The sequence below is a fragment of the Lynx rufus genome, unplaced genomic scaffold (genome assembly GCF_022079265.1).
Source record: "Lynx rufus isolate CCGP_SWC_20201006 ecotype Redwood Valley unplaced genomic scaffold, mLynRuf1.p SCAF_2, whole genome shotgun sequence".
Classification (NCBI taxonomy): domain Eukaryota; kingdom Metazoa; phylum Chordata; class Mammalia; order Carnivora; family Felidae; genus Lynx; species Lynx rufus.
Genome location: NW_025814834.1, coordinates 3,147,595 through 3,171,004, shown reverse-complemented (window position 1 = coordinate 3,171,004; position 23,410 = coordinate 3,147,595). Strand labels below are relative to the sequence as shown.

General features: G+C 39.8%; 1 protein-coding gene across 1 annotated transcript; it reads left to right on the top strand.

Moving 5' to 3' along the window:
- The first annotated feature begins 394 nt into the window (after nucleotides 1–394).
- Nucleotides 395–22,925, top strand: RBM44 (RNA binding motif protein 44). The gene is made up of 14 exons (XM_047082418.1): nucleotides 395–467; nucleotides 3,148–4,760; nucleotides 5,048–5,106; nucleotides 6,258–6,434; nucleotides 6,947–7,130; nucleotides 7,225–7,247; nucleotides 7,379–7,463; nucleotides 10,493–10,607; nucleotides 11,592–11,720; nucleotides 13,890–13,969; nucleotides 14,074–14,144; nucleotides 16,100–16,346; nucleotides 22,516–22,661; nucleotides 22,802–22,925. Exons 1-14 carry the CDS (start codon nucleotides 395–397, stop codon nucleotides 22,923–22,925), a joined length of 3,126 nt encoding a protein of 1,041 aa, XP_046938374.1.
- The last annotated feature ends 485 nt before the right edge of the window (nucleotides 22,926–23,410 follow it).

Here is a 23,410-nt window from a genome sequence, read left to right as displayed (position 1 = left end):
ATCAGTGGGCCATACTGTAGCCTTTAGTACTCATTTTTTTGGATTAAGACTTTTGGGTGGCCTAATACATTGTTTGCCTTTAATCTTTAATGTTTCTTGGAAATTTTAAAAGAATATGTCATGTCTCTTTATGAGACTGACGCGCTACCTACTGTGCTAACGAGGCACCTAATGTCATGTCTCTTTAAATAGTAGAATCTATTCTGTAGCTGTCAACTCACGTTTTTATGAAAGTTATTCAAATGTCCTACCAGTTTTATCAGCCCTCTTCTTTTTGAATCTTTGACTGTATAATTGCCATTTTGTCAAATTCTTGATTTTCTGATAGCGTTTTTAAATATAACGCCGAGTCTGTTCAATGTTTACACCTCTTCTAGAGGCAAATCCTTGGGAGATGCAGGCTGCCGCAGCGAAGCAGATAGCTCCTGGTAAAGCCTACCGCAGTAATGGAGGAAACGTCCGGAAAGGTGAGGGGCCAGGCCAGCTGGCTTTACTGCGGGTGGAGAGAGGGACCGAATGTAATCGAGCTAGATAGTTCTCTGGCGTTGCTATGGCTTTAAACCTTCTTTGTGGCGAGGCGGTGGGATGCGGCACGGTTTTAATTTGGCAAACCCAGATGACTTCTGGGGAATGCGGCAGCCCACACAGGAGCTCTCGGGTAAGGGAAGAGGTGGGGAAGAAAAGGTGAGCCAGGAGAGAGGGTTTCTGTCCGACCAGGCCTTCAGGAACTCCTGGCGGGAAGTAGCCTGCAGGGGGATGAGTGGAAGGCGGGCAGGTCGACCTCGCCGCCCAAGTGGCAGATGTTGTCTTCACACAGACCTGGAGTTTCTTTTTCTGTGGTAATGGTGTGTGAGAAGACAAGAAACAAGACCATAAGAAGCAGGGCGACTGAGCTTTATGTACGTACGAATATATGTGGTTTCAACACAGACACACACACAGAACACAGAATTCAGATAAAATATAGGAGAATATTTTTGCAATCGTGTGGTAGAGAAAGCCAGCGAGACAAAACCCAGAAGTCAGAGAAGAGACCGATCCATTTAACTATCTTAAAAACCACGGTGTGACAAGATTTTATAGAAAATTCAAAGATAAGCAGTAACCTCGGAAAAAGTCACTCATATTATAAATCTAAAAAACAGAGGATTAGTATCCAGAATGCAGAACGGAGTCCTATACAGATCCTGCAGGAAAGCATAGAAGGTGACAGTGACGCTCACTCCGCTGGCCTGGGCTCCAGCCCCGTATTTATGATAGTTCGCTAGACATTCACATCTGGCTGTTTTATCCCCCACCTTCAACTCTGCTTGCTTGGAACTGACCTCGTTGTCTCCTCCCTCCCAGCTTGCTCTTGCCCCGCTCTTCTTCACAAAGTGCCTGTCCCTCTAGCCCCACGTTTTTCCATGCAACTGTAATACCACGTGGTAAACCTTAGCGTTATCTCAGAATGATGTGCAAGCAAGGGGTACGCGGTGGGCAGTCAGGAAATCAGTTGAGCTGATTGTGACGAGCTTTTTTGAAATATATGAAATAGACCAGAAAATAGCAAAATACATCAGGCATAGAGTAGTTACTGTTTTATAAACTTTTTGTTTCACTTATGCACATATGTATGTATGTGTGTACTGGATCTTGATAGAAAACGTAGTTCCGATTATGTTCTTAGTCAACAAAATTTTTTTTGAATTCTTTTTAATGTTTATTTTTGAGAGAGAGAGGGAGACAGATGCGAGTCCAGGAGGGGCAGAGAGACAGGTAGACAGAGAATCTGAAATAGGCTCCAGACTCTGAGCTGTCAGCACAGAGCCCGATGGGGGGTGGGGGGGGGCCTCCACCTCAGGAGCCCTGAGATCATGTCCTGAGCCGAAGTCGGACGCTAACTGAGCACCGTCCCCCACCCCCGGCACCCCAGTCAACAAAATTTTCAAAGCCTTTACCTGTCCGTCATCTACCGTTCCCAGTGGACCTCCAGGCCTTGCCAGCTGTGGCACTTCTCAGTCCCACTTGTACACTTGGTCTGTGTGCCTCCGTCCCCCCTTCAAGCCTCCGTTCTTACTGTTGCCAGGGGTGTCCAAACTTATTTCCATTCCCTTTTAAGAAGCTTTCAGGAGTTGTCTGTTGCCTTAGAATAAGAGCCGAACTCCTGAGCACATCCTGAAAGGCCCCCTTCTGTTCATAGCTGCTGTCATTTCCATGGAGCTGTTTGACTCCAAACAGAGTGGCTTACAGTTTCCCGAAAATGCTGTGTTCTGTCATGTAGCTAACTTTGTACCATGCAGTTTGATTTGCCTAAAATAACTGTCTATTTTGTTTCAAAAGTGATTTGCCTAAAATAACTATTTTGTTTCGAAACACTTTTTAAATGTAAAGTTTTCTCTGAAGGTTGCTTCTCCTTTCTTCTCAAGCATTTGCGTGCTCATTAATACAACTGTGCCAGCACTCTGCAGCCTGTCACATTCCTATGTACGTTTCCTATCTGTGACCCTATGGAAGCCGTGAGTGTTTGGGTGCGGTGCCTGTGTCTTCTTTCCTTTGTTTTTAAAATGCCTGAGGCTGTCATTAGGAGACCTCCAAAGATTACAGAGTGGCTGCCTTATAAATAGTAAACACCTTGCCATTGAAAGAGTTCTAGAAGAATCTTGGCTATTAGTCAGCTGGAGCTACCATAACAAGATACCATAGACCGGGTGGCTTGAACAACACACATTTATTTTTTTGCAGTTCTGGAGGGTAGAAGTCAAAATCAGGGTGCCAGCCTAGTCAGGTTCTGGCAGGAGCTCTCTTCCCGGCTTGTGGATGGCCTCCTTCTTGCCGTGTCCTCACACGGTGGCGAGAGTGAGCTTTCTGGTGTGTCTCCCATCCTGGGGGCCTCATCCTCATGACCTCATGTAGCCCCAATTACCTCCCAAAGGCCCATCTCCAGTTATCGTCACACTGGGAGTCAAGGCTTCAACATTCAAGTTTTGAGGGGGACAAGACTCAGTCCATAGCAGCAACCATAAGGGATATTTGTCATGGGCAATGTAAAAAGAACCCCTACATTGGGAAGAGCTTTGATCAGATCGTGTCTGACGTCACTTCTAGTGTGAAGAGTTTGTAATGCTACTGCTGCCAACATTTTCTTCTTTTTTTTTTATTAATCAGATGAACCTTCTAATCCTAAGAAAGCAAATGTGTTCTTCTCTTCCAACGGTTGTAATGAAGCCAGATCGGCTTTTCTTGATGATGACTGGGATTCCTTGGCACCAGATCAAAGAGCTGATGACACGGAAGTGAGCAGTACTGACACAGTGGACTTCCTGGAGCCATCTTGTCCTGGGAGCCTGGACGCCAGCAGAGAGCGCACTCACTCACAGTCCAGTGAGTTCGAAGACAGTGCCGACTGTGCTTTCTTGAATGAAACATACTCCATACATTTTTCCGAGTCAGAACGAAAGAATGAAAGTCTCACTCACTTAACTTCAGAATTGGATTCTGAAATGCAGAACACAGAAGGAGTGTGTTTTGATATTTTGGAGCATCAAGGTATTAAGATTATTGGCTTGGAAAGAACCTGCAAGATTTCAGATGACGATTATAAAGAAACTGCCAAAGATGAGCAGAAGCATGAGATCGGCGAGGACTCTCAGCAGGAGTATCATAGTGCAGAAGAGCAAGAACACATAAGTGCCCATGTATCTTTTGACCAAACGAAAACATTAAACACACCTGATCTGCAGGTTGTTGGGTTAAGAAATTCGGGTTATGAAGCTGAGTGTGCTAGCCATCTAGACGGTAATCGTGTCGAGTTGGCAAGTGATTCTAGCATCTTTTTAGATTCAGTTGATGTTTATGGACAAGAAGATGCACCCCGTGGCTCCAAGTTTCAGAATTCTGTTGTGTTAAGAGAATATCACGAACCAAAGCATGACATGTGTAAGGAACAAGAGACTAGTTTAATGTACCACACGGTATTTGATGAAATTGTGCTAGGGAGCAGTCCCCTTGAAAATCGGGAATCTCGATCTAAGAGTAGTTTCTTGAACCCTCAGAAAGCACTAAAAGCTACAACCTATATCGGCAAAATGAAATGTCAAATAATTGAAAGTAAAGATTTTTGTGGGAATGAAATCGTTGAGAACCAAAAGTTGCACCACCTTGGAAATCCTAGCACATTACAAGAAGACAGAGCTTTACAGGTGTTACTCCAACCTGGTCAAGATTGTCAGACTTCCTGGACCTCTGCTGTTGATGATTCAGTAATTTCTCCCTGTGGATATTCACATTATAGAAGCCTACAAAATACCCCCAACCCAGCCTTAGATGTTTCCGTTACTACCCCGAGGATTACAGCCAGAGATCATGAAGCAGTGGATGAGATCTCCCTAAAAGTTGCTGATGACAGCACCACAAATAACTCGTGTTTTCCCAGCATAGAAGGAACAGGTCCTGAGTTGGTGATGGATGCAGCAAGTGACAGAGTCACGGTTCATCAGACGGTGGACGTTTGCGCTGACTTTAGGGCTTGTTTCACAACCAGCAGGGCAACGAGTGCGAGACCTTCTGTGGTATCTGCGTCAAGCAATACAGACATAACCATGATGAACAAAAGGCGGCCTGGGGAGTGGCAGGGTGAGAGACACAGAAGTGTGGCCTGTAATACAGATGGGCCACACAGCCAAGATCATGAAGACACGCCAGTGACGATGAGCAGAGGACCACTGGGGAACTCTCTCTCAGTTGACAGTTCAGAGCCTAATGGAAATCTCCTAAACAAGGTAAAGCCAGTGTAACTCATAAGAAAATTTTATTTGACCTTATATGAAGGCAGTGTGTGTTATAATTCAGCAAATTATGATGGGGGTTCCTGAGGCTTTTGTGAGAAAATGCCGGATGAGGGGAAACGGTGAACAGATTGCTACCAAACTCTAGCCGCCTTTGGCGGCAGCTATTGATGCAAAGTCAGTTAGAAATTGGATTTTACGTTTTACCAGTTGGGAACTTCAGATACGACGTATGTTGTTTGTCATATCTTTCTAATTTAGTTTTAAAACATGTTTTCCAGGATTCCCTGGAATTAAGAAAAACATCTGCTATCACAGACTTAAAGAAACATCCTGAAAGGTAAGTCAGATGTATAAACTTAACAGATATACATGGGGAAGAGAATCAGAAGAATAATTTGCTTTTTTGTAAGGTATTTAACCATATAGAATAATAGCTAAAAAAGACCTTAAGAGATCATCTGCTTCAGCCATTTGCTTTCGAACAAATAAATATTAGGATAACGTATAATGTTAAAGCTTTTCACTTACTAAGATTCAGTCTCAGTAATTCCTTCAGAAACTCACGGCGTCTTATTCTATTTATTCTTCCCAAATCTGCATGAATTTAAGTACTCCATTTTCTTTCATTTTCTACCCCTATAGACCAAAACAAAATAGCACCGATGAAAACCTTCACACATTGGAAGAAGTAAATAGCTACTTTCACTGGAGTATTTTAATCTTGATTTTAATTCATTGTGTAATTTATTCTGCATCCGTGGAGAACCGCGTTGCGGGTTTGGAGGGGAAAGGGGAGGTCTCTCAGAAGCCAAGCTAGTTGTCATGCTCTGAGGTCATTTACTTTTTCCTTCCTTCATTCTTCGTTCTCTTAATGAGTTTAATCTGGTATCCAGTCCTCTAAAATTAAATGGAAGCGCTCATTTCCCATGGCAGAGGTGTTGAGAACGGCAGGAAGTGACAGCCAGTAGCAAGGGAAGAATTATTAACCAAGAACTATTAACGTTCGAAAAATAATAGTGAGTTGAGGCTTTTTGATCTATTTACAGTAAAATAATTGCTTATGATAATGACCCTTAATTAATAAACACGTAAATCACGTCTGTATGAGAGAGAGAACACATTTAAGAACCGTTTCCATCCAGAATGCTCGCAACTTTAAAAAACGTGGGTCAAGGCTTGATTTAGGTTGAAAATCTTCTGATTATGGATGAATAAAATTGATACTTTACTTTGGAATCCTTTTTCGGTAAAAGAAAGCATACATCGGAAAATTTTTTACCTCTCTGACTTTTAGAAAGAGTATGTTTAGCTTCGACTTGACATCCTTGTCTTCTGAAGCTATGCTGTGTTCGTGCGGCCTTTCCGTCCATAGTAGAAATTGATTGAAGCCTGGCAGGAAAAGGGAAGAAATGTTAAAATGTTCCAGAGGCGCGTCTTACCAGAGAAAGATGTTTGGAATCTGAGCTAACCCAGTCTTTTATTTTCCAGGGAATCTCCGCCTTGTGAAGAGGCGGGGAGGGGTTTGGCCTCCCGGTGCTGTGAGGACGCGAGGCGAAGAGCCGCGAGGGCAGAGCTGCACCTCCTGCACCTTCACTACCAGATGTGTCAGCGCCACTGCAGTGACATTTACAAGCTTGTCACGGAAAACAGGGAGGGGTTCAGCAGGTGATTGTTCGTTGTAGATCTGTATCTTGGAAATTTACCACAAGCTTTCGATGTACACCAGAAAGCATCCTTAGTTTCTCTTTTCGAAAGGCAGAATGAGGGGGAGGTCGCATCCGGTTCTGTTAGCTGGCCTGGGGGTAGTGGGCTTCCAAAAGGAATCCGTTGGCGACTTCGCGGAGAGGCAGCGGCGTATGTTGGGAGGAGGCGTCCGGCCAAAAGATAGAGCTGACGGGTTGTTGTTGCTGTTGTTTCATAAAGTCCCAAGTATGGCTGAAGTCAGTTGGAGGGTTTTGCGTGACATTCTACCACATCCTCTCTAGCCTGTATGTGGAGGGTTGCTGTGCCGCCCCTAGAAAAACATCTTCTTTGGTTCCTTTTCTTTTACTAACCATTTTGAAGAAAAAAAATCTGTATAGATCTGGTGGAGTTCGAACTCGGGGTGTAACATAATCCAATAGTGTTCAGTGGATGACCTATGCCTAAGTGGTTTTGTAAATTGAACTTCTGAACAGGAACCTATGGAGTAATTGTGCTAAGAAGCAATTAGGATCAGCACTACTGTCTGTTTCGGGAGACTTGAAGGTTAGGTACGAGAGCTTGAAGGACGGAATACACAAGGGCAGGCCTCTGGAGGAGCTGCCCCCGCTGTCTGTGGAATCGAAGTTACTATCGACCTTTTCTACTTTGGCTTTCACGGTATGTTTGTATGTTTTAGAATTCAGATTTTACTTCATTTACACAGAATACATCTTCAACTAAGAGATTGTTCTTCCCTTTGCTCTCTTTCCAGCTAATGAAAGAGGAATCACACGTGTAAGTATGGTTTCATCCAATGTAGAATTCATTAGATCTTAAAAACTGCTTAATTCGGTTAACTTTCAGTTTTCTGTTGGTTCTTTTTCAGAACATTGACAGATTCCTTAACGAAGTGTTTCTCTGTTTAGCTTTTCAGGAGCAGATTCTGAACTAGATAATCAAAATACATGTGATGTTGACGTCCCTTCACGCCTAAAAAAGACTCCGTCTCAAGTGAGATTTTTAAAACGTAGTTGATCGGGGTAAATCTTTAATTTTATGGCTTAAGCAAAGAAAACTGCAATGTTCGGAAGCCCTCACGTCTTTCTTTTCACTCAGCTCACTTTGTGTACTACCATTTGAGGGACGTAACTGGTTAGAAGGAACTTAATGTCCTGATCAGACCGATGTCAGTAGCGTATGTTCAGTGGGGTGACCATACGTAACTTAGCGTCAAACAAGGAGACTTCTGAGGGTGGAAGGCAGTGACGTCAATGACTCACTGTGACAGTAGGTGTAAACCTGAACTGCATCGGGCAGACCAGGCCGTGTGGCCACCATCGTAGTGTGACCCAGGGTGGTTAAAACTAAAAAATTGTTGCCCGTATCTCAGGAGGTAAAGTAATATCTCCTTCATTTTAGACCAGGCAGAGGTTTAATTCCTTCATGATTGAAATGATAAAAATAGTTTTTAAATGCCTTCCGTAGGTTTTCTCCATCTCTTTTGTTCCCCTAAGGAATTGTCTGTCAGATGGCAGTCTGTGCGAGAGCACTCTGCAAATTGTGAAGTGATACAGAAACACAGGTTATGGTCCATCGTCAAGTGAGGCAATGGTGTAGAAAAGCTAAAGTTTATTTCTGTTTTCTGCTTTTGCTCTTAACCCTGAGGTTATATTATTTGAGTAGTCTTAAATAAAAAGATGCATTTCGAGGCCAAAGTAAAATACTTAATATTGAGTTATATACTTCTCTATTAACACATGATTAAAAGCAAATTACTTTAGCAAATGATGTGTTCCATTGTCTGCTTGTTTAAAAAAATCTCAGTTATCCACAAACTTAACAGATCTACAGCCAGATTTTTACATCCTCACATTTCTCACATAGTTTGTTAAAACATGTTAATTTAGTAATATATAATGTTCTGGAGGATTTTTTTTCATCACTGTAGTGGGAACAGTGATATAACCTGCTTATTTGGGGACAACAGTATTGTCTTTAAAAATACAAGATGCAGTTGGTGGGAATGTAAAACGGGTGCAGCCGCTCTGGAAAACAGCATGAAGGTTCCTCAAAAAATTAAAACTCCATCTACCCTATGACCCAGCAATGGCACTGCTAGGAATGTACCCAAGGGATCCAGGAGTGCTGATGCATAAGGGCACTTGTACCCCAATGTTCATAGCAGCACTCTCAACAATAGCCAAATTATGGAAAGAGCCCAAATGTCCACCAACTGACGAATGGCTAAAGAAGAGGTGGTTTATATATACCACGGAATACTACTTGGCAGTGAGAAAGAATGAAATCTGGCCATTTGCAGCAATACGGCTGGAACTGGAGGGTAGTGTGCTAAGTGAAATAAGTCAGGCAGAGAAAGACAGATACCATATGTTTTCACTCATATGGATCCTGAGAAACTTAACAGAAGACCATGGGGGAGGGGAAGGGGGGAAAAAAAAAGTTACAGAGAGGGAAGGAGGCAAACCATAAGAGACTCTTAAAAACTGAGAACAGAGGGTTGATTGGGGGGTGGAGGAGAGGGGAGAGTGGGTGATGGGCAGGTAAGAGGGCACCTGTTGGGATGAGCCCTGAGTGTTGTATGGAAACCAGTTTGACAGTAAATTATATTTAATAAAAAAAAATATTAGAAAAAATAAATAAGAATACTAGGTGCAGATATAACAATTTTTATAATCTTAGTTTGGGCTTTAAGACAATACCTATTATAATAGGTTGGGATGAAATTAAATTGACAGGTTATATGTGAAAACCAGCATAGTGTAGGATAGTGTTTCTAAATTTCAGCTACTCATGTACTATTTTCACAATTGTTCATAGCCGTGTATTACCTATAATGTTGTTTGCTTTGTATTTTTCTTTAAATGAGTCTCCTTTTAAAATAATGTGTAAACGCCAGTCAGAGTGGCCAAAATGAACAAATCAGGAGACTGTAGATGCTGGAGAGGATGTGAAGAAACGGGAACCCTCTTGCACTGTTGGTGGGAATGCAATCTGGTGCAGCCACTCTGGAAAACAGTGTGGAGGTTCCTCAAAAAATTAAACATAGACCTACCCTATGACCCCCAGCAGTAGTACTGCTAGGAATTTACCCAAGGGATACAGGACTACTGATGCATAGGGGCACTTGTACCCCGATGTTTATAGCAGCACTCTCAACAATAGCCAAATTATGGAAAGAGCCTAAATGTCCATCAACTGATGAATGGGTAAAGAAATTGTGGTTTATATACACAATGGAGTACTACGTGGCAATGAGAAAGAATAAAATCTGGCCCTTTATAGCAACGTGGATGGAACTGGAGAGTGTGATGCTAAGTGAAATAAGCCGTACAGAGAAAGACAGATACCATATGGTTTCACTCTTATGTGGATCCTGAGAAACTTAAGAGAAACCCATGGGGGAGGGGAAGGAAAAAAAAAAAAAAAGAGGTTAGAGTGGGAGAGAGCCAAAGCATAAGAGACTCTTAAAAACTGAGAACAAACTGAGGGTTGATGGGGGGTGGGCGATGGGTATCGAGGAGGGCACCTGTTGGGATGAGCACTGGGTGTTGTATGGAAACCAATTTGACAATAAATTTCGTATATTGAAAAATAAAATAAAATAATGTGTAAAGAGTAGCTGTTACACGTAAAGAAATACTGCTTTTTATAAATAAAAGGTATATTTCAGCACACATTAAATATATTACTGTTAATTGTTAATGTGAAAAATACTAGCATACTTCTGAAAAGCCTCTCAAGTACTTCTAGTGTTGTATGTATGCCACACTTTGCTAACCATTGATGGTGTTAGTCGCCATACACAGACTCACTTCACATCCTTATTCTGGTTACGTGTGGCCAACGTAAAGCAACAGATTGCTTTACTTGCATTTGCTCAGCCAAAGGAAATGGTTGAGCTCTTGCTGCCTTCGTCGTCGTGCGGAGCAACCAATGCCCATGGTGAGTGCCTACTGCGGAATAGTGTCCAGTAACTATCGGTCCTTATTTATTGTTGTTTTCATTATTTTAATCCTCAGATGTCCTTACTATCTGGCGATAGTCCTCCTAAACAGGATACTTTACCCAAGGAAGATGGCTTAAAAAATGGTGACATAGATATAGACTTTAGTCAGCTGAAACTTGATGAAAAAGGTCAGTGTAAAGACGTAGTCCCGTGTCACTGCCAGAAAACTCAGTAAAGTTTAAAATATTCCTAGTGCCCATTCATTAAATCAAAATAAATATTTTTAATTTACTGAATGTGATCAGTCTGATTATGAAAGTGAAATACATTCTTGTTACGTCTACTTAACATCTGTAAGGTTATTTAATGCCAAATAATCATACAGGCTTAATCTTCTGCTTCATGTTCTCCGATCTGAAAAGTCTTTCTTCTGTCCAATTTGCATCTATATAAGTCGTACTTTGTTTTTAGTTTTGCCCTCTATGGAAAAAAGATTATAATCATTCCAAAAAGATCATTAATTCAGTTTTTAATGAAATAGAGCTGCAGTACTGTTTAATCCCTTTTTTAAATGTTTGCTATTATTCTGTGTATAAAAATTTAATTTCGCTTAAAGATCAGAAAAGTAAGGCCTTCAATAAACTGGGAATCAGTGTTAATTAAAGGAAAAGTGGCCCCTCTCCCCCACTCAAGCTTTCTCTCTCTCTTTCCCTGTCTAAAATTTAAAAAAAAAAAAAAATTTTTTTTAAAGGGTGCCTGGGTGGCTCAGTCAGTTGAATATCTGACTCTTGATTTTGGCTTAGGTCATAATACTAGGGTCGTGGGATCGAGCCCCACGTGGGGCTCCATGCTGAGCTTGGAGCTTGCTTAAGATTCTCTTTCTCCCTCTCTCCCCTGCTCATGCAGTCTCGCTTTCTCTGAAATAAAAAAGTAATAAATAAACAAATAAATACTGGGAAGCAGATCACTCAGGATAGTACTTTTTATTCAGGGGCTACTGAAAAACCCTTCTCAAAGAATCTTTATGCTTGGTTTATACTTTGCTGATACTTATTTTGACCTAAAACTAATAATTGTCATCATGCTGATTCATTCTAAGAAGCTTGTTAGATAATTTCTCAGAGAGTTTAACATCATACATAATTCATAGCTACTTCTGATTAATTTCTCAGGCTGCAAAAATTACCGAGAAGTAAGTGAAGACTGGTTTGATGCTAAAGAAAACCTGACAGGAGCTGACTTGTCAGGAATACAAGAAAATCAAATAGAGAAGGACAAAGGGGATCCAAAGTTTACACAAGGTTGGTTGTTAACGGTTTACTAAGAAACCCTGAATTATGTAGCTCATCTTGTAGCCATCTTTTGTGTTATTCTGGGGACTAAACTTTTAATATTTTATTGTTGTGGCTTTCCTTTATAAATATGAAAAATAAGACATTGGACATTTGGAGGTCAATTTTTCTAGAAAGTAAATCCGTTTAAACTGTTCATTTCTCCTTCAGAAAACTGCTAATAGCTTAAATCCCAGATTTGGTTCGCAGGTAGAGGTCCGCGTCCTCCACCGCCGCTCAAGGCCAACACCAGTGCTCTTTCAGGGTGCTCTTTTCCCTTGACCCTCAGCAGACATTTTCTAGAAGGAGGGGTATGTGGTGGACAGAACCAGCTTCCCAGTTTGTGTCAGGCACCCAGTGCTGTCTGTCAAATGGGCGTGAGAGATCAAAACTGTCTGCTTTCCCTCACTTTCATAATTTATTTCGTTTCAAGAATGTTTTCATCTTTAGATAGTCTTTAATTGCTTATAACAGTTGTAATTTCCTCTAGTGTCCGTGATCATTGCCATTCTGTCATTTCTAGATATATGCTCCCTTCCTTTATTTTTTGCCTATATGTTTTCATGGATTTTTTCTTTTATTTGACATAATGGCAGTGGTTTTTAGGGGAGTCTTTTGGCTTGTATAAATAATGCTTACTAATATTTTTAAATAAAATATAAGGAAATTTTACCTGAAGGTTCTCCAACCTGCATTAACCACTCTTAATATACTTTACCATCAATTTATGCATTTCTTTATGCATATATGTAATACACATATACAGTTTAACATAAATGACATTATTTCATCTACTTTTATCGCAACTAATTTTTTTCCTTTCCTTGCGTTATTTTCGTCTACATCACTTGGCACGCACTGTGTACATAGCTTACTTGATCTGTGGACTGCCTTCCCACAATAGCTCAGAGGGGTCGGATTTTTCTGTATTTCGTTCACTACCCATACCCAGTGCTACGTACAACGTTCTGCCCGTGGGGTGTTTAGTGGTCATGTTCGTATTGAACTAGTGAAAGGAGAGTCTCCGTTGGCTCACTGTAGCTCCTTGCTCCCTCACCCCAGTGTAAAAATATACAGATAATTAGTTACGCTATTTTCTCTACAACAGTACATCATAAACCAAGAGATTAAAGGAAGTAAGTTAATGAAGAAGGTTGTTATTGCCTAGAGATGAAGGATTCTGCCTTAATCCCAGCAGCACCACTTAATGAGATTTGTGACCTAAACTCCCAAGACCTTGGCATCCTTCTCTACAGAATGGAAACGATGGCAGTTGCTGGGTCATGGGGTGCCCTTGAGCATTACACGAGGTGACGCGTATGCAGTGCTGGGTATATTAGAGAGTGAGAAATGTGAGCAAGTCAAACTTAAAACTCTCCCACTATTATATACAAATAGGAAACAAATTAAAGCTGCTCTAAGAATTCATTCAGCAGATATCTGTTGTCTACCACTGATGTGCCAGCTTATAGGTTTGGACAGTAAATTGAAAGAATCTCCGTTCAGTAAATCCTTCTTGATTTCAGACCAAGTTCTCTTCAAAATAGAGACCGTGAAAATGCATTCTAAGAATTCTGAATTTTATCAAACAAAAAATACATCTGTAATCCTAATATTTGTGGTTCCCAAAAAGTGCTATGTAAATCAAGTTATTTGTACCCCCCCTTGTTTTCAATGTGCCGTTACCACTGCCACAGGCTGATATTTTTCTGATTTTGAAGGTTTTGTTGGTGGGATGCTTCCCCAGCAAAAGAATAAACATAAACCCTGGCCAGTGTTACCATGGGGGCAGCTAGGATCCTGTGTGCATCCAGCATTGTAGACAGCACTTCTCTGCACCAACGGCAAGGGAAAGACGCCTTTCTTGGTTAGGATGTACTCGATTATCTGGTTAGACGTTATTGACCCGTTTTTGAGCTGCAAGAGGCTTAGTATCAACCGATCCAATCTCTGTGTTTTAAGGCCCCCAAACCTTCAACCTGTACTCTAGGCTCTCGGTCAGTCTTCAGTCTAGTGCTGATATTTGGTAATAACTGCATACTAAGCTTTGTAATCATAAGAAAAAAGGTTTCAGGGTTCTTTTCAGATATTACAACAATAACGGTCATCTTCTGTTCTACATTGTTTCTCTACAAGCAGAAATGAAAAATACTGAACCTTTACGAAAAGAGAAAGGTTATTTGATACATGTTGGTGGTCTCTGCCCTTCAGTCTCTGAGGTATGCCGGGACTCATTTTTTGAGTTTCATTGTACAACCCATGAATTGTTCATATTTCGATTATTTTTCTCCCTACCTTTCACAAACTTTTATTTTTCTTTCAGGCTGACTTAAGGTCTCATTTCCGGAAATACCAAGTTTCTGAAATTGCAATCTATGATTCAACCAATTACAGGTATGTTTCCCACATTCGGTAAATGTGCGCTTGCTGGGTGTCTGCCGTGTGCCAGAAGTTCTGTAGTGGACATCAGCCGCAGCCCTGCTAAAATCCAGGGCCACTGCCACAGAGGTTTCCCAGCCTGGTAGAGGGAGTCACGTTAGCTACGTTAAACACATTAGCTAAAGTCACTAATTGGAGGCGTTTGGTTTTTTTTATATTTATGTTTGAGAGGGAGGACGAACAGAGGATCCGAAACAGGATCCATGCTGACAGCAGAGAGCCTGCTGCTGGGCTCGAACTCATGAACCAAACCGTGAGATCATGACGTGATCTGAAGTCAGATGCTTAACTGACTGAGCCCCCCAGGTGCCCCAATTGGTGCTGTTCTTTTTTTTTTTTAAGTTTATTTATTTATTTGGGCAGGAAGGGGCAGAGAGAGTAGGAGAGAGAAAATCCCAAGCAGGCTTCATACTGTCAACATGGAGCCCAGTGTGGGTCTCGAACTCATGAACCATGAGATCATGACCTGAGCTGAAGTCAATTGGTGCTGTTCTGAATCAAATCTTTCATTGTACCTTTTGATTTGCCATTAATTTAGCTAGACGGCTTATGGTTTGGGTTCCGTTCCCAGGTGCGTCAGTAGCTTGCTGAATAAATTTGGGCAAGTTACTTAACCTTTCTGTACCTCAGGCTCCCATCTGTAAAGTGAGGATAACAATAGTACCTTCATAGCTGTGAAACTATAATTAAATAAGTAAAGCAATATGAGTAAAGTCTAGCATCCAATAGTGCTCAGAAAATTGTACTTTTATTTTTTTAATTACCTTTTAGTTGAGGCTTTTATATTTTTGCATCGACTGCATATAGTCATTTCCAATATGTGTCGTGCCACTTTCTGTTTTGTGATGATTGTAGGAACATTCAAAAGTATCAAATAGTAATGGTGATAATTTCATGGAAATGGCCTTAACTGTTTTATCACTAATGATGATAGCTTTCTGTTTCAGATATAAAAGTCTTTACCAATTAAGAAAATATCCTGTCTGTAGTTGGGGGTTGAAATTTATTAAAAATAGTTGTTGAATTTTGTCTTAAATGGAGTCACTCAAGATCATGTGCTTGGTTAATTTGACCTATTGGTATGTTGTTAATACATTTCACTACATTAAATTAGTTTTGTAATCCTTGAAGTATCACTTGATGTGAAATATTTTTTTAGTATTTGTTGCATCTTTTTTTAAAAAAAACTCTGTTTTTTTTATTGCTTGAAGTATTACACATTTTGTGTGGAAATTTAGAAGGCACAACCAAAAGGAAAAATACAAGAGGTTATGAAAATATATTCGTAGTCCCGTCTTTTGAAAACAACTCCTTTTCAGATTTGGTGTATGTCCTTCTGTTGACACGCCTAGAGCCGGTGCTTACAGAAAGGTGACTCATTTTCAGATGGATGGTTAAAATTCTGGCTGGATTTTCTGACTTCTTTTTTGGCCCTTTTATTTTGTCCCTATCAAGGTCCTGAGGACATTCTCTTACATATTCTGCCAAATGTTTTTAAAATTTGCCTTCCACAGTTTAAGCCTTTGATCTGCCTGGAGGTTATGTTTGTGTATAGAGATTAATTCTAATTTCTTTAGAATGGATAACCAGCTGTCCTAAAACAACTAATCTGTGTTGGTCTGTCAGATAGCAACTTTGCAAATGTTTCACAGTAAATTTTAATATAAAATCAATAGAGAATTCATAAGAAATGCTATCTTTTATTTCCCGTCTTTAATTTGTTTTATTCAGTTACTCTAAATAAATATTCTTCCTAATTCTAATCTAAGGTAAGTAGAATAACTTTTTTATTTTTAAGAGCAGCTGTCTTGTAAAAGATACGTATTTGTCTTATCCAGTAGTTACAAAGTGAAGTTTGAGGCAATTTAAAGTCATTAACAACCTTTCGGTTTTCTGCTTTTATGTGTTAGGTATGCATCCCTTGCTTTTAAAAAAAGCATTGATGCAAAGATGGCCGTGAAAGAAATGAATGGGATAGAAATAAATGGGAAATCAGTAAATGTGCGTCTTGTGAAAACTCCTGGAGAATATACATCATCTCTTTCCTACAAAAATGGAATGGAGAGAAGCACCAGCAAGGAAATTAGCTCAGCCTCCTCTGTTTCGAGATTGCCCAGAACTAGGCCAAGGCAGCTGGGATCTGAGCAAGACAGTGAGGTTAGTTTTCTTGATGCATCCCGTACATGGTCTCTGTATATGCCAGGCTGCAATAAGGAGCTTTGCAGAACAAGTAACTCTAGAATCACGGATCTTGCAGTGGGAATGAGAATGTTAACCTGAACCTTGGACCCAGCCTAACCTGTTCTTTGTGCCAGTCCAGTAGCTCTGGGCGGTGGAGGGGGAATGTAGATCTTTGTAGACCTGGCTAGAGACCCATTTCTCTTTACCATTAATTAGGCTCTTCACCAGTGCTTGCCAGTATTTTTTTGTCTCTTATTTCGCAGACAGTATTGCTGTGCAAGTAGTTAATTACGCTCTCATCATCCTTTTTACACAGTTAATCTTAGCACAAAATTGTTAAAACCACAAAATAAAGTGATTGTGTTATATATGCCCCCGATTCTGCCTTATCAGGGTCTTAAAACACCACATGAACAGGGATGAAGTCGCCTCATTCACTCCCATCTCTCCACTGCTCAGCAAAGTGCCTGGCATTCTAGAACATCATTCCAGAATATTGTCTTATGTTCCATTTCCTTTTCTTACGATCTCACTTTTTCCAGAATGTCATATAAATGATACCATGTACCTTATTTGTCTGAGCTCCTTTGAGATTGATCCATGTTGTTGTGTGTATAGCATTTCGTGCTGTTCGTGTTTTGACCATTTTTATTGGCTTTTTTTTACTTTTTTAGGTTTTCATTTAAATTCCACCTAGTTAACATGCCGTATAATATTAGTTTTTGGTATGCAGTGTAGTAATTCAACACTTCCTTATATCAACCGGTGCTCATCATGGCGGTCATATGTTGACATATGTTCCATCTATCCCTACTTTGTTGAGGGTTTTTATCAAGAATAGAGGCTGTATTTTTTCAAATGCTTTCTCTGCATTTTTTGACAGGATCATATGGTTCTTTTTTCTTTATTGATGTGGTATATCACAGTTGATTTGCGAATATTGAACCAACCCTGCAGCCCAGGAATAAATCCCACTCAGTCATGGTGAATAATTCTTTTAATGTACTGGTGCATTCGATTAGCTGGTATTTTATTGAGAATTTTTGTATCCATGTTCATCAGGGATATTGGCTTGTAATTCTCTTTTTTAGTGGTGTCTTTGCCTGGTTTTGGAATCAAGGTAATGCTGGCATCATAGAATGTGTTTGGAAGTTTTCCTTCCACTTCTTTTTTTGGGACAGTTTGAGAAGAGTAGGAATTATTCTCCTGGGAAGCCATGTGGCCCAAGACTTTTGTTTGTTGGGAGATTTTTGATTACTGATTCAATGTCTTTGCTGGTTTTGGGTCTGTTCAAGTTTTCTATTTCTTCCTGTTTCAGTTTTGGTCGTTTGTGAGTTTCTAGGAATTTGTCCATTTCTTGCAGATTGTCCAGTTTGTTGGCATATAATTTTTCATAGTATTCTCTTATAATTGTATTTCTGTGATGTTGGTTGTGATCTCTCCTCTTTCATTCATAATTTTATCTATTTGGGTCCTTTCTCTTTTCTTTTTGATAAGTCTGGCTAGGGATTTATCAATTTTATTAATTCTTTCAAAGAACCAGCTGTTCGTTTTGTTGATCTGCTCTACTGGGTCTTTTTTATTTCTACATTGTTTATTTCTGCTCTAATCTTTATTATTTCCCTTCTTCTGCTGGCTCTAGGGTTTATTTGCAATTCTTCTAGCTCCTTCAGGTGTAAGGTTACGTTGTGTATTTGAGACCTTTCTTGCTTCTTGAGATAGGCCTGAGATATTCTTCCCTCTTAGGACTGCCTTTGCTGCATCCCAAAGGTTTTGAATTGTTGTGTTTTCATTTTCACTTGCTTCCAAGTATTTTTTATTTTTTCTTTAATTTCCTGGTTAACCCATTCATTCTTTAGTAGGATGTTCTTTAACTTGCATGTATTTGAGGGCTTTCCAAATTTTTTCTTGTGGTTGACTTCAAGTTTAATTGCATATGGTCTGAAAATATGCATGGTATGATCTCAGTCTTTTTGTACTTGTTGAGGGCTGATTCATGCCTCAGTATGTGATCTATTCTGGAGAATGTTCCATGTGCACTTGAAAGTAATGTATATTCTGCTGCTTTATGATGAAATGTTCTGAATATATGTTAATCCCACGCAGTCCAATGTGTCATTCAAAGGCACTGTTTCCTTGTTGATTTTCTGCTTAGAAATATCTGTCCATTGCTGTAAGTGGGTGTTAAAGTCACCTATTATTCTTGTATTGTTATCAATGAGTTTCTTTATGTTTGTTAATTAATTGGTTTATAAATTTGGGAGTTTCACATTGAGGGCATAGATATTTATAATTGTTAGATCTTCTAGTTCATCTGATAAAAGTATGGCTACTCCAGCTTTCTTTTGACATCCATTAGCATGATAGATGGTTCTCCATCCCCTCACTTTCAGTCTGCAGGTGTCTTTAGGTCTAAAATGAGGCTCTGGTAGGCAGCATATAGATTGATCTTGGTTTTTTAGCCATTTTGATACCCTGTGTCTTGATTGGAGCATTTAGTCCATTTACATTCAGAGCGATTCTTGAAAGATACACATTTAGTGCCATTTTGTTAACCCATTGAGTTCGTATTTCTAGTGATGTTCTCTGGTCCTTTCTAGTCTTTGTTGCTTTGGTCTTTTTTTCTCTACTCAGAGAGTACCCCTTAAAATTTCTTACAGGGTTGGTTTAGTGGTCACTAACTCCTTTAGTTTTTATTTATCTGGGAAATTCTTTATCTCTCCTATTCTGAATGACAGCTTTGCTGGTTGAAGAATTCTTAGCTGCATATTTTTCCCATTCAGCTCGTTGAATGTATCCTGCCACTCCCTTCTGGCCTGCCAAGTTTCTGTGGACAGAGCTCCTGTGAACCTGCTCTATCTTCCCATGTAGGTTAAGGTGTTGTTTCATTTTGTTTTGTTTTTACCTTGCTGCTTTCAGGATTCTTTCCTTGTCCGAATATTTTGTGAATTTGACTGTGATATGCCTTGGCGATGGTCGACTTTTGTTGAATTTGATGGGAGTTCTCTGTGCTTCTTAGATTTAGATGTATGTGTCCTTCCCTAGATTAGGGAAGTTTTTAGCTACTTTGTTTGAATAAACTTTCTGCCCCTTTTGCTTTCTCTTTATTTTCTGGGACTCCTATGATACAAATATTACTCCTTTTTAATAAGTCACTGGGTTCCCTAAATTTACCTCCGTGATCTGTTAGCTTTCTCCCTCTTCTTTTCAGCTTCATTATTTTACATAATTTCATCTTCTGTATAACTGATTTGCTCCTCTACTTCATCCATCCTCATTTTTATGGCCTTCATTTGGGTTTGCATCTCAGTTATGGCGTTTTTAATTTTGGCCTGACTAGATTTTAGGTGTTTTTTTTTTTTAATCTCTGCAGGAAGGAATTCTCTGATGTCTTCCATGCTTTATTTAAAGCCCAGCTAGTATCCTTATAACCATTGTTTTAAATTCTAGTTCAGACATCATACTTATATCTGTGTTGATTCAATCTCTGGCCATGAGATCTACTTCCTATTCTTACTTTGGGGTGAATTCCTTAATTTTGTCATTCTGTCCAGAAAGAAAAGAAGGAAAACAAAACAAACAAAAAAAGAAAAAACAAAAACAAACTAGATCCTGGGTGTGTTTAGGTCTGCTTGTAAAAAGAATCTAGATTCAAAAATTTTAAATAAATGAAATGAAAATAAACAAAAAAAAATCTAAAAATATGTACATAAATTTTAAAAATAATAAGACATTTAAAAGGATTTGAAAAAAATAATAAAAAATTTAAAGAATAAAAGTAAACAGCAAGCTAGATCCTATTTCCCCTGGAGCTAAAGCTTTGCAGCACTATGATCAGTAGACTTGGTGCAAGAGAGGGGTTTATACTGGTCTTCTGAGGGAGGGGCCTGCTGTGCTGATTCTCAGGCTGACTTATTTCAGTGGAGATGCACCTCCAGGGTGCAGGGGGGCAGGCAGATGTAAGTGGTCCTGTCCTCCACTATGTGGCGCTGTCTTGCCCCCTTGAAGGCTTTCATGCCTGATGGGTGGAATGAATATGGCCATGCTCTGCTCTCTAGCCCAGGATGAAAGATTGCAGCCCTACTCTTCAGGGAACCCTCACAGAAGAGTAATCAGTCACCCTTCTTGCATCCCCCAGTTTCCGTCAGAACTCTGCATTCACCCTGCCTGTGTCTGAACTTTTTTATTTCAGATGTGCAACTGAGTTTCAAAACTCCAAATTTTAGGCACTCCTGCTTGGTTGGCACTGTTCCTCTTGGGGAGGGTCTCCCCGCACTTTTGCCATTTGCTTTCTGACCTTGCAAGGAAAGTGGTGGCACGACCCCACAGTGGTTTGGAGTTTATCACAAAATAGAGCAGACAGCCTGCACCCTGCTCACTGCCCTCAGCGGCCGTCCCGCTCCTGTGCCTGGAACCGTGCAGCACGTTGGCACCACCTGTTCTTGCGACCCAGGGGATCCTCAGACCACACTGTCACTCGTGCAACTGCACCCCACTTTGCAACCTGAGCACCTTTAAGCCAGGCACATCCCCCACCATAGCAGGGTGCTAAAAATTCAGATTTTGCCCTCTGAAGCTTATACTACTTTGGGGTAGCCTCCATAAGCAGGCTCACTCCCCACGGCTGGACCCACAGTTATATCTCCCCCAAGTCAACTCTCTACACCTGCTACCTTCCAGAAGGTGGTCACTTTTCTACTTGTAGACTCACAGGTTTTGTTCTCTCTCCACTTGATTTGTAGGGTGTACAGAAGGATGTGGTAACTATCTAGTTGTGTTGGAGGGATGAGACAAGCTTCGGGTGCCCTTACGCCGCCATCTTGACTCCTCCCTCCGAGTTAATTCTTATTTAATATGTGAGATATTGTCACCTTTCTTTTCTCAGATTCTCAAGATTTTTTCATCACATTCATTTATTCAGAAGAGGCTTATTGTCTACAATGAGAGGCAGAACTTCTCTGCTGCCTACTCATTATGTGACTGGGCAGATTACCTAATCTCTGTGTCTGAGCTTCCTTACCTTAAAACGGGAATAATAGTTCCTACTTGGCAAATGTTGTGAGGTTTAAATGAGGTTAATACAAAAAAAATTCTTAGAACCATGCCTGGCACAGAAAATGCACTCAGTCGATGTAACTATTACTGTTGTTGTTTGCCAGTAATTGGGCTCTTTCTTAGAAATCTCCTCTTTTCTGTGGCTGAGCTATCAATTGTATCCCAAACTTTTATTTATTCAAGTTATTATACACCCATTGTATACATAAATACTCTAAGCACTGGGAAGGCAGCAGTGAACAAAACAGACCAAAAAATAATGTGTTCTTATACAGCCTAAAGCTAGTGAAGGAGATACAGTATTAAGCAATTAAGTAAAATAGGTAATATTCTGGGATAGGTATAATATTTTATATATCTCGGCCTGTCTTTTTATTTAAACTTTAAAGTCTCAGCCCTTCTTTTTTTAAACTTTTATGGGATATACAGTGGTTTCCTACAATTTATAGCCAACTTTCACAGTTCATAGTAATTAATCATTTTATTTTCATCTGTTTGATTGGATTGTAACTTTCATAAGTGGAAGGGGTTCTAATTTACATCACTAGCTTTCCCTCCATAGTATGTGGCCCACTTCTGGACATAGTTTGTATTGATTATATATTTAGTAAATAAAATGTAGGATATTTACAGTTACCGTGTAAACCAACCTTCCTCTGTCAGATTGGGTAAGAATTAAGCCTCCGTGCTCTAAGCCTAAGATACCCACTGTACATGGTGAATTAACCTCTCTTCTGTGCACCAGAAATGGAACTAGCTATGTCCTATCTTTGGGGAAATTGAGAAAGTAGTTGATACCTTTGTTCTGTGGGTCAGATGAAGAATCCCAGTTGAGAAAGACTGATTTAGACATAGCTTCAAATATTTTGTAACTACTATTAGAGAACAGGTGTGGCATTTTTTTTTAACTAACATGGCTCTGAACACGGCTCAAGGAAATCTGCTTGATGTAAATAATCCCAAATCAAAGTAAATTTCTTAGGAATTTGGATTTTACCATTTATAATTTTAAATTCTGTTTTAATTACATAAGCTGACGTGTCTATATAATGGTTCCTGCTTTTAAGAAAACTTTAACATGCTTACTTAGGGTGTCAAGAAGAATTGTAAACAGATTGAATCTCCTAAATTATTACCTGATACTCCTATTCGATTCATACCTCCAAATACGTTGAATCTGCGTAGCTTTACCAAAATCATGAAGAGACTGGCTGAACTACATCCAGAAGTTAGCAGGTAATGAATGACTTCAATTGTGTTTTAAGTGGTTTTAGTATTTTTATGTACAAATATAGTTCAATGCAATAGCTTACCCATATTTAGAATGTACTGCTTTGGAAAGGACAAGTGCTCATGTGTGTTTTCCTTTTGCATAGAGACCATATTATAGATGCTCTTCAGGAAGTAAGAGTAAATCATAAAGGTTTTCTGAATGGCTTATCTATTAATACTATTGTGGAAATGACTTCATCTGTTTTGAAAAACTCTGATTCCAGTTAGGAATAAAAGAAGCAACAAGAGGTAAATTAAGCATATCTTTTATATTTAAATATTACTTAAACATTGTAAGCTATTGGGGCTCCTGGGTGGCTCAGTAGATTGAGCATCTGACTTCATTTTGGCTCAGGTCATGATCTCAGAGTCATGGGATTGAGCCCCGTGTTGAGCTCCGTGCTGAGCATGGAGCCTGCGTAGGATTCTCTCTCCCTCTCTCCCTCTCCGCCACTTGTGCTCATGCATTCTCTAAGATTAAAAAAAATTTTTTTAAGCTATTGATTTTGTTTTCAAATAGAAATAGTATTAAATTTAAAAATAATGATATTATAAAATTAAAAAGCAAATACACCGTATTAGTTAACTCTTAATGCAAAACCAGTTACCCAAAACTTAATTGGCTTACACAACATTTGTCATCTCATAGTTTGCAGGTCAGGATTCAGCAGTGGCTTAGCTGGGTGGTTTTAATGTAGGGACTCTTGTGATGT

What these genes read in the sequence shown, in the direction of transcription:
- RBM44 (XM_047082418.1), top strand. Translation starts at nt 395, where the DNA reads ATGCAGGCTGCCGCAGCGAAGCAGATAGCTCCTGGTAAAGCCTACCGC. An exon ending in TAAAAAAGACTCCGTCTCAA is followed by an intron (nt 7,464 to 10,492) that starts GTGAGATTTTTA and finishes TTTAATCCTCAG; the next exon opens with ATGTCCTTACTATCTGGCGA. An exon ending in CTACATCCAGAAGTTAGCAG is followed by an intron (nt 22,662 to 22,801) that starts GTAATGAATGAC and finishes CCTTTTGCATAG; the next exon opens with AGACCATATTATAGATGCTC.